Source organism: Cibotium barometz, chromosome 42 (genome assembly GCF_041138505.1).
Source record: "Cibotium barometz isolate CiBa-2024 chromosome 42, ASM4113850v1, whole genome shotgun sequence".
Classification (NCBI taxonomy): Eukaryota; Viridiplantae; Streptophyta; class Polypodiopsida; order Cyatheales; family Cibotiaceae; genus Cibotium; species Cibotium barometz.
This window is the reverse complement of record NC_141087.1, coordinates 40,244,050-40,259,158: the sequence shown is the minus strand read 5'-3', so window position 1 is coordinate 40,259,158 and position 15,109 is coordinate 40,244,050. Positions and strand designations below refer to the sequence as shown.

The following is a 15,109-nucleotide window of genomic DNA, read 5'->3' as shown; positions in this document are numbered from 1 at the left end:
TCTTGTCCAGAGAAAAACACAGGGTTGTGACATGAAGCCCTTAGCCACTAACCTGGCTTTGTACCTTGGCTTTGCATCAGGTGCAACTTTGAGCCTGTATACCCACTTGCATGGCAAAACCTTCTTGCCTGTAGGCAAATGCACCAACTTCCATGTTCCATTTTTGTGCAAAGAATCCATCTCTGACTTCATGGCACGCTCCCAAAGAGCCTTGTCTGCCCTCTGTAAAGCCTCCTTATAACATGAGGGCTCCCCACAGTCAGTAAGCATCAAGTAGTCAACCCCTGGAACAAACCTGTCAGGGGCTCTGGAGGGTCTTGTGGACCTCCGTACCCAATGACCATCATTTGCAGGTTGCTGTTCAGCCTGCATATCACCCATTGGTGGCTCCTGTTCCATGCCATAAGGCTGAAATATCATGCCCGGTATCTCCTCTAACTGTGGGATATCCATAGGGATATCTTTTGCCATCTCTGGCTGTCCATTTGGACCATTTTCAGCACCATTTAAGGGCTGGTTTTCCTGCTGTAATGGCTGATTTACAGCCCTTGGTTGTTGTCCATGATGTCCATCATCATCAAAGATGACTCTGCCAGGCTCTTGTTGCCTTGCAGGCTCCTTATACATGCATGTTTCGTCAAAAATGACATCATTGCTGCGTATAATCTTTCTATTCACGGGATCCCAAAGTCTATACCCCATTTCACCTCTGTCACCATATCCTAGGAATATGCATTTGTGAGACTTAGATCAAGTTTGGTGCGCATTTCCCTGCGTATGTGCACGTACGCAATGCAACCAAACACTCTCAAGTGCTTGTATGACGGAGGCTTCCCTGTCCATACTTCCTCTGGCACTTTCCCACCAAGCCTCGTGTTAGGGGACCTGTTTATAAGGTGAACGGCTGTCATAACAGCTTCAGCCCAAAAACCATGAGGTAATGCACCATGTGACAACATAGAACGGACCTTCTCCTGAATGGTCCTGTTCATCCTCTCTGCTGTCCCGTTTTGTGGAGGATCATAAGGAGTAGAGAGCTCCCTCTTGATGCCTTTAGCATCACAAAAGTCCTGAAACTGTTCGGACATATACTCTCCACCATTGTCGGAACGCAAAGCTTTCAGTGTTTTGCCAGTTTGATTCTCAACAAGAGCAACAAACTTCTCAAACACTGAGAATGTATCACTCTTCAAACGAAGAGGATAAACCCACACCTTGCGTGTGGCATCATCAATAAAAGACACAAAGTATTTTGCCCCTCCCAAAGAAAGCTGAGGCATCTCACATACATCTGTATGCACAAGCTCTAACTGAGCATCTTTCTGTCCAAGAGCTTTCTTGTGGGGGCACTGCAGTTGCCTGCCATATATACAATGCTCACAAAACTGAAAACTTGAAAACTTTAGAGAAGGCAAGTAACCCAAACGAGACAATTGCTCCATTCCTTTGACACTCATGTGTCCCAACCGGCTATGCCACATAGAGATTTCCGGCAGCTCGGTTGTATTTACATTAGCATGGTGACAAACACCTGCATGCATAAAGTAAAGAGTGTCCACCTTAGAGCCTCTGGCAACAACCAGTGAGCCCTTACTAATTTTCCACTTTCCACGACCAAATGTGGTAACATGATCAGCATCATCAAGCTGTCCAGTAGAAAGCAGATTTTTCTTGATCTCAAGCACATGCCTGACATCATGGAGCATAAGCTGTGAGCCATCTGAAAATACAAGCCTCACATCACCTCTGCCAAGAATCTTGCATGCATGGTTATCACCCAAATAAACCACTCCTTCATTGCCAGCAGTATACCTGACAAACAAGTCTCTGCAACCTGTGACATGAAAGGAGGCACCTGAATCAATGATCCATGAGTGCATACCATGACCACCTGTAAGAAGTGAATGGGCATCAAGTGAAGACGTAAATAGGACCTCATCCTCACTGTCACCTGCATGTGACACATTGATTTCTTCAATCTTGACTCCACTTTTGCCCTTTGGCTTTACATCTTTGGCTTCATCTTTCTCTTTGTCTTTGCCTTTTCCCTTTTCCTCTTGATCATTTTTCCATTTGTAGCATTGCTTTTTGATGTGTCCCTTCTTGCCACAATAATGGCATTCCAAGTCCTTTTTGGAGCGAGACTTGCTCCTTCCCCGTTCTTGGCTTTTTCCCCTTTGCTGGGATCTCCCACGTGCATTCATTGCATTGGACTTTCCAACAGAATTGTTCTTCCTGTTCATCTCTTCTTAAAGAAGAGCACCCTCAACATCTGCATATGACAGCATAGCATTCGAATTGCTAGTGGCTGTCCTGAATGTGTCCCAACTCTCTGGCAAAGTGCATAAGAGAAAGGTGGCTTTGAACTCATCGTCCATTGCCAACTTTTGATTTATAACTTGGCTGACAATACCATTAAACTCATTGAGATGGGCTGCCATAGACGCCCCTTCCTTCATCTGAAGACCTATGAGTTTCTTCAACCAATACACTTTGCTTGAGGCACTTTGCTGGGCATACAAGTCCTGCAATCTCTGCCACATTCCCCAAGCTGTCTTCTCTTCACGAATGCTAAAAAGTAAAGAGTCTGACACAGATAACATGATAGTAGATCTTGCCAGCTCATCCATATCTTCCCACTCTTCAGCAGTAAGAGAAGCGGGCATTACACCCCTTTCTTTGATAGGCTTGTGCTGCTTCTTCTGGAGCAACACATTATAGCACTGGGTTTGCCAAATATCATAATTATGTGAGCCTTCAAGCTTCTTGATGTGAAGCAATGAAGAGCTCTCACCTGTGGTTGCCATAGCAATATGCAACCTGTCAATGCCTGACTCCCTGCAAAATGTGCAAACACTGCACCAAAAGCACCCAAAGTGCTCACAGTTGTTCTCCCAAGCTTTATCTCCCACTGCCGAAGCACAAATGCAACTCTACTCCCACTTTATGTGATGAAATCGCCAAAATCTGGTTGCTGCAGATTTAGGACAGCACCTTAAATGTGCTCTGTTGCCCTTCCAAAGTACTGTACAGCAATACTAAGTGCTCACCTGTGATATACCAAACCTGTACCGGCAAGTACAGCAGCTGAAATTGAACCTTTTCCTCACTCAAATCAGTGTACAGCCATGCCAAAACTTGCACAAAGCTGTGCCAAATCTGTACCAACAGGTACAGTAGCAATAAATGCTCTCCTGGCTGTCCAAATGAGTGAAAATCAGACTTTTACAGTCCCGAACACTGCATACAACAGTCCCGAACAGAAATTGCGCAAAAGCCCCTTGACTGCAAGCTGATTTTTGAGGATTCAAGGCATAAATGTCTTGCCTGCTGCTTTGCCAAGCTCAACAAGCATACGAACTTGAAAAGCCCCTTGATTTAAGATCAATTTCTGATCATACATGGTACATTGACGCACATGAAGGCATCCAAAGTCTTCACGGTGCTTCCCCTGGCCACATATACATCCAATACATGAAAGCCCCTTGATTTACAGGCGCATTGAGTGCTTGCCAAGCATCAACACATTGCCCAAAGCATCAACTGCGAGTGCCTGCATGCAAATCAATCCAATCGGCACAAAAGACCCTTGATTTGCACTGCAATTTTGCCCAAATGTGCGATTTCTCACATCATACAGCATGTATGACTGCTTAATTGCACAATTACATCAAAAGCCCCAAATTTTGACATCCAATTTCCTGCAAATTGATCCTGATTGTGACCAATGTCACCCAATTTTGCCAATTTTGCTCAAAAATTAAGCAATTCGGCACCTGTATCTGCTCAATTGATGACTGTACTTGCTCAATTGCAAATCCCTAAAAAAAATTGAAGCAGAATACCTTGTAATTTCTGATTTTTTGTTGCAGAAAAAGGGGTTGATGATGCTGCTGCTTCTTTTGCAGAAATGGGCAATTGAAGGAGCTGCTGTGCAGATTCTTGGAGGTGATCCTTGCTGCAGATTTGATGGCTGCTCCAATCAAGCTGATGCGCCTGCTGCTGTACGGATGACGGAGGACTGGGGCAGTCGTGAAGAGCCGACGGGCTGCCTTGAGAGAACAAGGGAGAGAGAGAGAGTTGTGGGGATAAGTCAACTCATCAAGATGAGTGTGTGACTCCCCTATCACACATGTATATTGCACTAGTACACATAGTGCACTTAGTACATTAAAAGTACTAAGTGTACTATGTACTATAACTTACGGGCTTGTACACACTATAAGAGTGGGCATTATGCCTTTACCCCAACATCGGAAGCATGCAGGGACTTTCTTTGATGACATCATTGTATTTTCCAAGACCAAAGAGGAACACATAAAGCATTTAGCTAACGTATTTCAAGAGTTGCACGAGCACAAGTTGTTCATCAATGGAAAAAAGAGTGAATTTTTCTTAGAAGAAATACATTACCTTGGACATATAGTGTCTAAGGATGGATCTAACAAAGCTTGAGGCCATCAAGAATTGGCCACAATTGAAATCCGTACATGAGATGCGCAGTTTCTTGAAATTATGCTTCTATTCCAAGAGGTTCATTAGAAACTTTGCCACCATTGCGGCTCCATTGCATGATCTAACCACAAAGAAAGTAGTATTTAGATGGGGTGAGCATCAAAGACATGCCTTCAACTTATTGAAGCAGAAGCTTACTACTGGACTAGTATTGGTTATTCCAACCTTTTGTGGTGGAATGTGATGCAAGTGGAGATATTGTATAGGGACAGTTTTGCAACAAGAAGCGCATGTGGTTGCCTTTGAGAGCCAAAGGTTGCAACATGCCGAGAAACACTGCCACGTTTATGAGAAAGAACTTCAAACCATTATTCATGCTCTTACTTCATGAAAGCATTATTTGGCTGGGGCTGATGTCATGGTGAAGACGAATCATCAAAGTTTGAGATATTTCCTGACCCAAACTAAGCTTTCCAAGAAGCATATGAGGTGGGCAAACTTTTTGTCCATGTTTCATTTCCGGTTTATTCATACACCTAGAAAGAAGAATGTGGTTGCAGATGCTCTATTTAGGAGGCCATAGGTACATTCACTGAATACAACATAAATTCCAAGGGGGTGGTGGGTTTTTTTTTTTTTTTGTTGGGGAGGGGGGGGGGGGGGGGGGGGGGGGGCGGGGTATTCCAGTCCCATTGTGGTGCAAGTCCTTAAGTGTGCATGTGGTTTTGAGTGGATAAATTGAGTACCTTTATTCTAAGTGTTTAATCGCATTAATAGTCATATGTGAAAACCCACGCCTAGGTTACACACTCTCTCCCAAAAAGTTGAGGACCCTTCGCTTGTTTAAAGGGAGCCAAGATCTGCCTTGAGAACAACCACCGCAGGAAAAAGCCAGCGAACATCTAACGCATACAAACTATAACCCTGGATAATGGTGAGTAATTTCTATAAAAAGACTTTGAAGCCACTATTCTGATTGGCATGTTGACGTTTCAAAGTTCAAATTGAGACATTCAAACAATAGCCTTCTCGTGGAACATATCTCAATAAGAAAGGTGAACACCATTTGTATAGGTATCTGCAGCCTGATACAAGTGCACCCTTCGTTCATATATGAAATGTATCCGTTCCAAGTTTAAGGCATGCCACATGCAGATGTACCGCTTCATTTCTGATGCAGAATGCAAAATATGAAATGCAGTGTAAATACCAACTCAATGCAAATCTTGGGACAGAAGATCTGCCAAGGAAGTCATGAAACCATATGCTGAACATGACATGGTTTCTTTCTGAGCTTCCCCAGCTCTCTGGTGAACATGAAAAACAACCAACATAAACAATAAAAGCACAGGAGATTTTATCTGACCTTCCCGAGATCTCTGGTGATCATCTCTGCGTCCCTTTCGTGCTCGCTCGTTGGAACGGGAATGACCGGATCCTCTGGCCGCTGTACCCGGCCTCCTGCCTTCACCGTCCCAGTTTCTTGAAGACCTAGAATGAGAAACCCTACTGGGAGCCAGTGTTGGAGGGATACGAGACCGCACTCTGCTGCTGCCGCTGAATAGGTTCCAAGAACGCAAAGGTGCCCAGTGCAAACTCCTGTACAATGAGCTACTGGAATCCGTCTGGCCATCCAGGGCCATAAGCAGCGCTAGGAGACAAAACCTAGAATCAAAAAAGAGCCTATAGTCACCTGAAATAATCGCAAAACAGAATCCGTTCTTCTGCTCAACCAGCGAATCAGAATGAAGCTTAATCTCAGGGGAAAGAGAAATCCCGCCTTAAAAACCCTTATCTTGCCTCAAAAACCCAAATCACAGCTAGCCTCCAAAACTTTGATCTCAAATGCAGGAAACTCTAGTTTCTGAATCCTAACTCAGGTGCATACCATAGTCTTTTGAAACCATGCGAAACCCTAATCCCAGATGCAAGAACCAAGCAACCCTGATCTTAGAGGCAAGAGTAGACCCTGAACTCAATTTTGTTGCAATGTCACACAAACAAGAGTCGGAAGCTTACGTACCTTGATTCGATACCTCTAACTTGATAGGATCAGAGTTCTGTTACAGAGATGCGATGGCGATGGCGATGGATATACTCTGTGCAACGCGGGCCACTGTCAGGGCAAAAAGAGCTTACAGATAGACAGCAGCATGCAACATGAGTTCATTTCTTCCGTTGCTGCTACAGCCGCCATTTATTATCGTTTGAAACTTTGTTTGCAAGTCGAGCAATTTGGGGTGTGTCAAAAATACCTTAATTAATTAAGGTATTTGGTTGTATATTCCCAACATTTTGTTTTTGGTTGAATTAATTAAGTGGCCAGTTAATTAAAAAAATTGTGTAAGGCTACTTTCTCTCCACACTCGCCTACTGTTCACCTCCCTTATCGGCAACTTGTCGCACTTGCACACCTACTCACCTCCGTTGCCTATCCTCACCTTGCTTGCTTGCTTCCCCTAGCAAGGTCGCCACCCCACCTTCCCCTCGCCTACTAGCTGCTGATTTACACTAGAATCCTCATTGTTAGCAGTTGAGGCACTACTTTGAGACCTTGTTCCATTCTGTATAGCTTGGAGATTATGTCCAAGCATGTTATTGCTTGTTGCCAAGCTTGCATGGCCTAGGATGCCATTCACCTGCCAATCCCCATCCCGTGTCCCTCGCCTCCCTGCGCCTGCCGAGTTCTTAACCCTCTCTCAACCATGACAACCTCAATCCCACGCCTTCCCCTAGCCTAGTTGCCTCCCCCACCTTCCCCTCGCCCGGTCTCCGAAGATAGAGATGGCCACAGATAGAGAAATAACGAGCGAGGAGCGAAATCTACATGGAGAGATGACAACTGTCACACGAGCTGAAGATATTTATTCCACATGCCTCCCAAAAATAGAAGGGCATGGGCACCCCTTTGCAATAAAAAAAATTGGGTGCCTCACTGCATTATACATTAAAAATTACTCTTCGACCTTCAACAAAACCTTGGAGATTTTTACCTTCTTTCTTGCACCACTGTCTAATTAATTTATGGCACAAAACATTTTGAGTGCATATTGGGGTGTGTGCCTTCGCCCATGTCTTCCTTTCTTACCTTTCTTTGAAATATGGGTCTCAAACTTTTTGGTTTTTTTCATTAATTAATTAGTGTGGATGGTAATACCTTATTTAATGAATTTGGTAGACCTGTTTACAAAAACTATTATTTCTTGCCTTCACCGTGTTATCCTATATGTTTGGACGCCCAACAAAGTCTTCTTTGTTCAACAATGACTTCTTATTTCAGACAAAGAACAAGTAAATAATTTCCTTTTATCACCACCTCTAAGGGACTACCTAGCTCTAAGTTTTTGCAAGATAAAACCTTTTACGTACTACAAAGCAACGTGGAGTGGCCATGATTAAAAGTTGCATGTGTAGAATCTAGAGGGGAGTGAACCGTGTTGGGTGGGTTGTTGAATATGAGACTCATCTTTCCAAAATAAGTGGGCGCCAATGTGTGCAAATCAAAGGCCTAGATTTGGCTCCCACAAATTAGAAAGATCTTATCAATATGCTCTCAAAGTTCCAAGACCGCTTCTTATCGATTTGCTATCAGAGTTCCAAGACTGCTTCTCCTGCTTTTTGTTGGAAATACACAGACATGAAAGGTGTGCCTCCCGAGGTGGTCAAGCACACTATTCCCATAGTGGAAGGAGCTAAGCCTTTAAGACACAAGGCGGATTCATTTACAAAATAGAACATACAGAATGGGTATCCCCATAGTGATAGAACAAAAAAACTAGAGTTTGCATTAACCTCAAAAAGGTTAATGTATCCACTTTCAAGGACCACTATCCTTTACCGTTTACAGAACATATGCTTGAGCGAGTTGCAGAGGCAAGTAGGCTTACAATTTCCTTGATGGATTCTCGCGTTATAACCAAGTGGAGATATAACCAAAGGACCATCACAAATTTACATTTTGCAACCCAGAATGGTGCTTGTATACATGGGCATGCCATTTAGCTTAAATAATGGCCCAAGAACCTTTTAAAGAACGATGTGAAGTCTTCATGGACAACCTTTTTTTATCAATTCTCTAGTGTCTCCTAAAGGTGTTAGAAAGTTATAGGTTATAACGAATCTCTCTCAACCCTCTGAAATGCTAATTTTAGGGTTCAACAGGGAGTGATTCTAGACACATCATCTCTCGCCATTGAATATCGATTAAGACATCAAGGTGAGACTCATCCTTGAGTTACCACCACCACCAACTAATAGTGCCCTTAAATTTCGAGCTCACATAAAAAAAGACGTTTATTGGTGTGCCTTGCATATGTAGGCTAGGCAAAAGAAGGAGGAGTTGGGATAAGGTCGCTTGAGGGATTTGACAAGTGGTTTGGTAGGGCGAGGAATGAACATATTGACAATGTGTTTTGTGAGTTTTGGAGCAAGACAAAGAACAAAGAGTAGGAGGGTGGTCAGCCTGAGGTGACAGAAAGCTCTAAGAGAATCCTCTATCGGGTGAGTGAACACACTATGTGTGCATAGCCAACATTAAATCTCCTAACTTTCACTTATTGTTCTCTTTGTCTTCTGTGAAGATGGCTCGTCAAGATGTACTTCAAGGATGATTCATAATCTTGTATACTGACATATACGTCGAGTAGCAAGACCCCTTTATTGGCTACTCATTGTTTTTTTAATGGACCGAAGAATGTCGTAAAGGATACGAGACTCTCGAAAAAGCTTTGGCCAGTGCATCAATTTTATGAGCCCCCAATTGAGACATTGTTTTCATGTGCACATTGACGCTTTTACCTTCATAATTGGTTGTGTGCCCCAACCTAGAGAGCTGAAATCTGCCACCCAAGAAGAGGTTGGGTGTGATGCCGGATCTGGAGGTGAGAATCACCCAACTTTTGAACAACCAAGCCAACTACACCAAGGACCTAATGCAAAGAAGGGCAAAGCAAGTTTTTGAAGCCCAAAAAGGAATTATTGCCACCAAGCTTGTGCAAATCTATAGATGGCCACCTACACAGGTACCTTGGAATTACTCACAAAGGCCCAAGTTGATCTCTAAGAAAAACAATTGGATATCTAGAATCTCAAGGATGATAATCAAGCTAGGAGGAATGTGGCATGAAAACTCAACCAATACCTTGAGGTCGCCAAAAGCACTACCTCCACCTTGGAAGATCAACTTTGTACTAGGGAGATAAGGAGCTTAAGGATAGGGATGCCTAGAAAGAGCTTATAGCAAAAGCGCAAAGGGTTATTACCTATGTTAGTATTTGCTGATTCTCAGTAGATTTTGCCTCTGATCCTTATTGTTGTAAGGGGGGAATGCTCAAGGGTTTGATGCACTAACTTCATATCAATTGGATGATGTAGTAAATGCAAAAATATCAGTAATCAATGAATCAAGGCTTATGCCTAGATGGGTTAGAAGCATCTCTTGCAAGATAGTAAATTGTTTGCTTCTTTGCAGAGTAGAAGTAGATCCGGTGCTATTGCTAAGTTTGCATTTCTTAGTTCTCTACATGATGTAGATAAACTCGAGTCTTTAGAAGAGGCTCAAGAAGATCCAAATTGGGTGAAAGCCGTGCATGATGAAATTTGTGCCATTCAAAGAAATGGTACTTAGTTTTAGTGGATCTACCACTTAGAAAGAAAGTTATTAATACTAAGTGAGTTTTCAAAGTCAAGAGAAAGGTAGATGGATCCATTAACAAATTTAAGGCTAGACTTGTTGCAAAAGGTTATGCCCAATAGAAAGGGATTGATTATGATGAAACTTTTGATCCCACTTCCTATATAACCACACTATCCAATTTGTTATTGCTTTGGTAGTCCATCATGGTTAAAAAGTGCACCAATTGGACATCAAAACAATTCTTAAATGGTGACTTACAGGAAGAAGTTATGTGAGTCAACAACCTAGATTTTCCAATCTAGTCAAGAATAGAAGGTGTTTAATAAAGCTTTATATGGCTTGAAACAAGCTCCCATAGCTTAGTACCATAAGATTCATGCCTATTTGACTAGACAAGGATTTTAAAACAGTCCAACGAAAAGCACTTTATATGTGAAAAGAATAAGTAGGATTTACTTGTTATTATTTATGACATGCTAGTAATAGGCACTAATAATGAGGATTTCATTTTACAGCTTTCAAGGCTAACCTTGCCTCCAATTTTGAGATATTAGATCTTGGTCTTTTAAGATGAATCACTTGCAAGAGACTACAATACTATTGTGAACCAAAGTTTATGAAAAGCGTATCTTGCTCTTTACAGCTCACAATCCATCATTGGAGAAGAGTTACGCAAAAATTGATGAAAGCCAAAAAGAAAAACAAGGCTATAGAAAGCTTGGAAGCTTGAACACTGTGAAGATTGAACCAAAAAACAAGCTGGAAATATTTTCTCTAATACCATTGTTACCTTATAGAGTGGAGCTGGACTCACACACACACACACAAAATGCTCAAAGATAAGAACATATAGGTGTAGAGTTTGAGAGAGATTGGCAAGCCCAAAGGAGAGAAACAAAGCTCTCTACAAGTACAAACACAAAGTACAAATGAGTAGAATCCTAAGCTGAGGATGAGGTTGCTTATATACTAGTTAACTCTAATGTGATTGTCCACACCTAGATGGCCATGGGAAAAAACTAGTGGGGTAAAAGTTCCCATGGCATACATACATGTCTTCACAATGTATTACTACCATATATCTAACAATGGTGTTTCTAATGTGGTTCCTTTTAGGGAGCTCTTTGTGAGAGGGTTTCGATGAAGTTATTGTCAAATTCAATGGTGTTAACAACATGGCTCAAAGGCCTTATGTTTTTGTGTATATAAGGTATGGATGCATCTTGGAGTCCCTACAAGAATCTTACACTCAATGTTTTATGAGAGAAGCTATCTCTATTAGCATAATAAGAGTGTAGGTATCCCTTAATCAATTGTGAAAGATATCTTTAAGGCATTTTCCCTCCATTGTGAGGGCAAATGCACTCAACTTCACTTGATTCTTGTCCCAACCATTGTTAACCTATTCCTATGGTTAATAAGATCTTCCACCATTATCTTACATCAAGGAGTCAAGGTAGATACACCAAAGGGTCATACATTCAAGATATAAAGCAATGGTGTCCAAAGCTACAACTTGGACGGGCGCCCGTAATGGTGTGACGACGGAATACTTATGGTGATTCCTACTTCAAGAGCGTGTGGTACAATGTAGGATGAAGTCCCAAACGATGTACTTCATGGATATATTATGAGAGTAGTCATTGTAATAGCATTAGGCCTCTTAAGAGCCTAAAGTGCCCGATCGACCACATTTTAAGTGAGTGTGAACACTTATGGCTATGTATATAACTGAATTTCTCTCAAAATACAACACACTCTCCCATTGTGCAATTGAGTCTTGCTCTTGCTAATCTCCCTCCCTAATGTATGCTATGTGTATGAGTGAAGTGAGGTGAGAGGAGGGACGAGTACCCGTAGTGCAACGCGGCGGTGTGACAATGCTCGTGGGAGGTGCGGTGGAATTGCTTCTCAAGGAGTTGTAGAGCTTGGAGACCTCAAAGGTTACGAGCTCAGCCATTGGAAAGATCCTCAGGACAGTTATGGTTCACTAAGTAATCTCTTGTTGGATGTGTTTCAAAGAGGGATTAAGGTAAGCCATAACTTTTTTGGCATCGCCGGGGAGCCATCCCTTGGCTTTTTCCAACGTTTTCCTCTAATCTACGCATTACCAATTTTCCATTATCTTGATTAATGGTTTCCCATGAAAAAGATGTGGATTGATGGTTGGCTATTTGTGTGTGATTTTGTGAGAAATAGCTCTTTTTTTTTGTTTTGTAAAGAATGCTTTTTTGCTTAATTTATTGTTTTTGTTATTGTGTTAATGTGATTTTTAATGTTCTTAGGGCTTGCACATAGTTTGTATTAGGCTTAGGTTGCATCCATTGCATCAAACAATGTAATAGAATGCAATTTTTAGTGAATGTTAGCTCTCTTTAGTGTTAAACATATAACTAAAATCATTAATTTTAGCTTAATTTATGTGTTTTTTTGTTGAATTTTTTTGCATTAGAGTATTAGCAAGCATTAGGAGTAGCTTAATCCTTCAAAAAATTTCTCAAAACCATTAAAAAAAACCCTTGAATTCGACTAATTTCTCTTAATGGATTGGTTTTTATCATTAAAGGTGATTTATCTTGTTCAAGAGGCAAAAAATTTAGAAAATGTGTTAATTGGGGTCCAAATTAATCATATAAGTAGTTGAAATTAGTGTTTTGAGTGTTTTGAGAGCATCTACATGCTTCAAAACACCTAATTACATCAATTTCTTCATTAATTGGAGGAATTGACTCTCTTTTGCTTAATTTTGTCTTAAAAGAAGAGACCAAAATTAAGAGTCTAATTAATCTTCTATTTTAGATTAATTTACACATTTGTTGATACACATAGTTTAGCATTCCCTTGATCTATTCAATGATTTGCTCAATTGTGTGAATTATTTAGGGATTAATCGTTAATTAGAGTCCTTGATTAGTGTAAAAGAGGGAAAGATTAGTGAAAGAATTAATCTTTTATTAATTTTTAATCACTTTTTTACATAACTCATTAAGGCTGATGAGCATTGAGTAGATGCCCATGAGTTGTCAAATTGTCCATTTTGGGGGTCATTTATGAAAGGTGTAAGAGGGTGTCATAAAAAGGTTGACTTTTTTGATTCCCACTTACCTTTTTGGGAAAATGTCCATATCTCCTTAATTTAATGTCTGGTTCATGGCATGAAACCCTAAGCATTTTAGGACATGAAACACTAGGTATCTCATGGCGTAAACAGTCTAATTTTTTTAAAAAAATTTTCATGAAGTCTGGTTCACGACGTGAAACTCTAAGCATTTCACGGCGTGAAACACTAAGTATCTCACGGCGTGAAAGTCTTTTTTTTTTGTTTGATAAAATCCATGAAGTCCACTTCACGCTGTGAACTACTAGTTCACAACATGAAAGGGGGTTCGTCAGCAAAAATAAATAAAAATAAAAAAAATGATAAAATTTGTGAAGTATGCTTCACGTTGTGAATGCACCCTGCTGGTTCACGACGTGAAAGGGGGTCCGTTGGCCAAAAAAAAAAGACTCTAGAAAACACCCCTGTTTGGAGGCTTGTATCTCCTAAACCATGAATTCAATGAGGCACTCTAGTGCTCATCGAAAAGCCGACATTGAGCTCTTCAAATTTGGTCTTAGTCGTCCAAAGTCAAAATCGATCATTTTGGCCTCCAACCAGTAACCTCAAGATTTGACTCGAAAATCGAGGCAAAAAATAGTGTGAAAAGCACTAAAAATCGTATAAAAAAAACAGCGCGAAAACGACTTCAAACCATATTCGGGCTACTTTTCGAGGGTCTAAATGACAAAATCACGAACGACTCAGAGAGATAAAGTTGTAGTACTTCAAAAATACTACAACTCTCTCATATAGAGTTTCTCCAAATTCCTTTTGGAATATCCTCAAAAACGTGCTGCGAAATAGGAAAAAAATTTGATTTTTTTTCCATCTTGAGACAGTGATGGAAAATAGGTTTTAGGACCTCCTCTTCCATCTGGGAAGTGACTAGCATGCACTTTTTCTCGAAAAATATCCCTAAGAGGTTCACGCACGTGTAGCGTCTAAGCTAATTAGGGAAAACGGACACTCGTTTGACCCAACAAAGAGTATGCCAGGTCTCTTGAGGCTGTAAGGGACTGTGAGAAAATATAAAAAGCAAAAAAAAAAAAACACGTGTGTTTGCTCATTAAGGAGCAATTAGGCAATCAGACATGGCAATGATAGAGGGACTACATGGGCCGACACTCTCATTGAACCCAATTGTTGACAGCTTCGAGGCATTAAGGAGCAATTAGGCAATCAGACATGGCAACGATAGAGGGACTCCATGGGCCGACACTCTCATTGAATCCAATTGTTGACAGCTTCGAGGCATTAAGGAACAATTAGGCAATCAAACATGGCAACAATAAAGGGACTACGTGGGCCGACACTCTCACTGAATCCAATTGCTGACATCTTCGAGCCATTGAGATCCATGTCGGCAAATGCACCTCCCAATCACATTCATTATGCCTATAACAAGCGTGTCATCGGGTTTTGCACTCCCTGCCACTTCAATCCCAGGCTTTGATCCTTTACCTAACATTTCCACAAATCCTATAAATATCAATCCCTAGATGCCCACACCTTGGACATACTGACTAGTCTAGGAAGGGGGGTTGCCCAAGGACTCAGTAAGTCCCTACCATCAAGAGCACTCACATACGGCCTCAATGACATACAAAAGTATGATTGTAAAAATTTCCAAAATTATGGGCAAATATGATGGAACAACTGATCCTGTTCAATTCATACAAATGTTTGAACAGCGATGTGAAGCCTTTGGAAATCCCAACTACCCCACCAAGGTACATGCGTTGAACCTATGCTTAGTGGGAAAGGCTAGTCGATGGTTCATCACATTGATGCCGACAATCAAGACAAACTTTAGAACCTTGAAGTCAGCCTTTACCCATGGCTTTTCAAGACAAGGTGATCAATGGAATCTAGCAAAAGAACTTTATTCAATTGAGTGTAAACTAAACGAAACCATTAGA

The 15,109-nt window shown here is 41.2% G+C and overlaps 1 protein-coding gene across 4 annotated transcripts in view; it reads right to left on the bottom strand.

The window, feature by feature from the left end:
* The window catches only part of LOC147614471 (uncharacterized), a 37,700-nt gene extending 31,041 nt beyond the window's left edge, over window positions 1-6,659 (bottom strand). For 2 of the 4 annotated variants that reach the window (XM_086781005.1, XM_086781006.1), the window contains exons 1-2: window positions 6,479-6,633; window positions 5,822-6,120 (exon numbers count right to left, since the gene is read on the bottom strand). In XM_086781005.1, the coding sequence (XP_086637131.1) occupies window positions 5,822-6,098 (277 nt within the window). In that variant the 5' untranslated portion in view covers window positions 6,099-6,120; window positions 6,479-6,633. Of the gene's footprint in view, window positions 1-4,413; window positions 4,577-5,821; window positions 6,121-6,478 lie in introns of those variants that run through there. The other 2 variants (XM_086781004.1, XM_086781007.1) reach the window with 2 other exon arrangements.
* Between the last annotated feature and the right edge of the window lie 8,450 nt (window positions 6,660-15,109).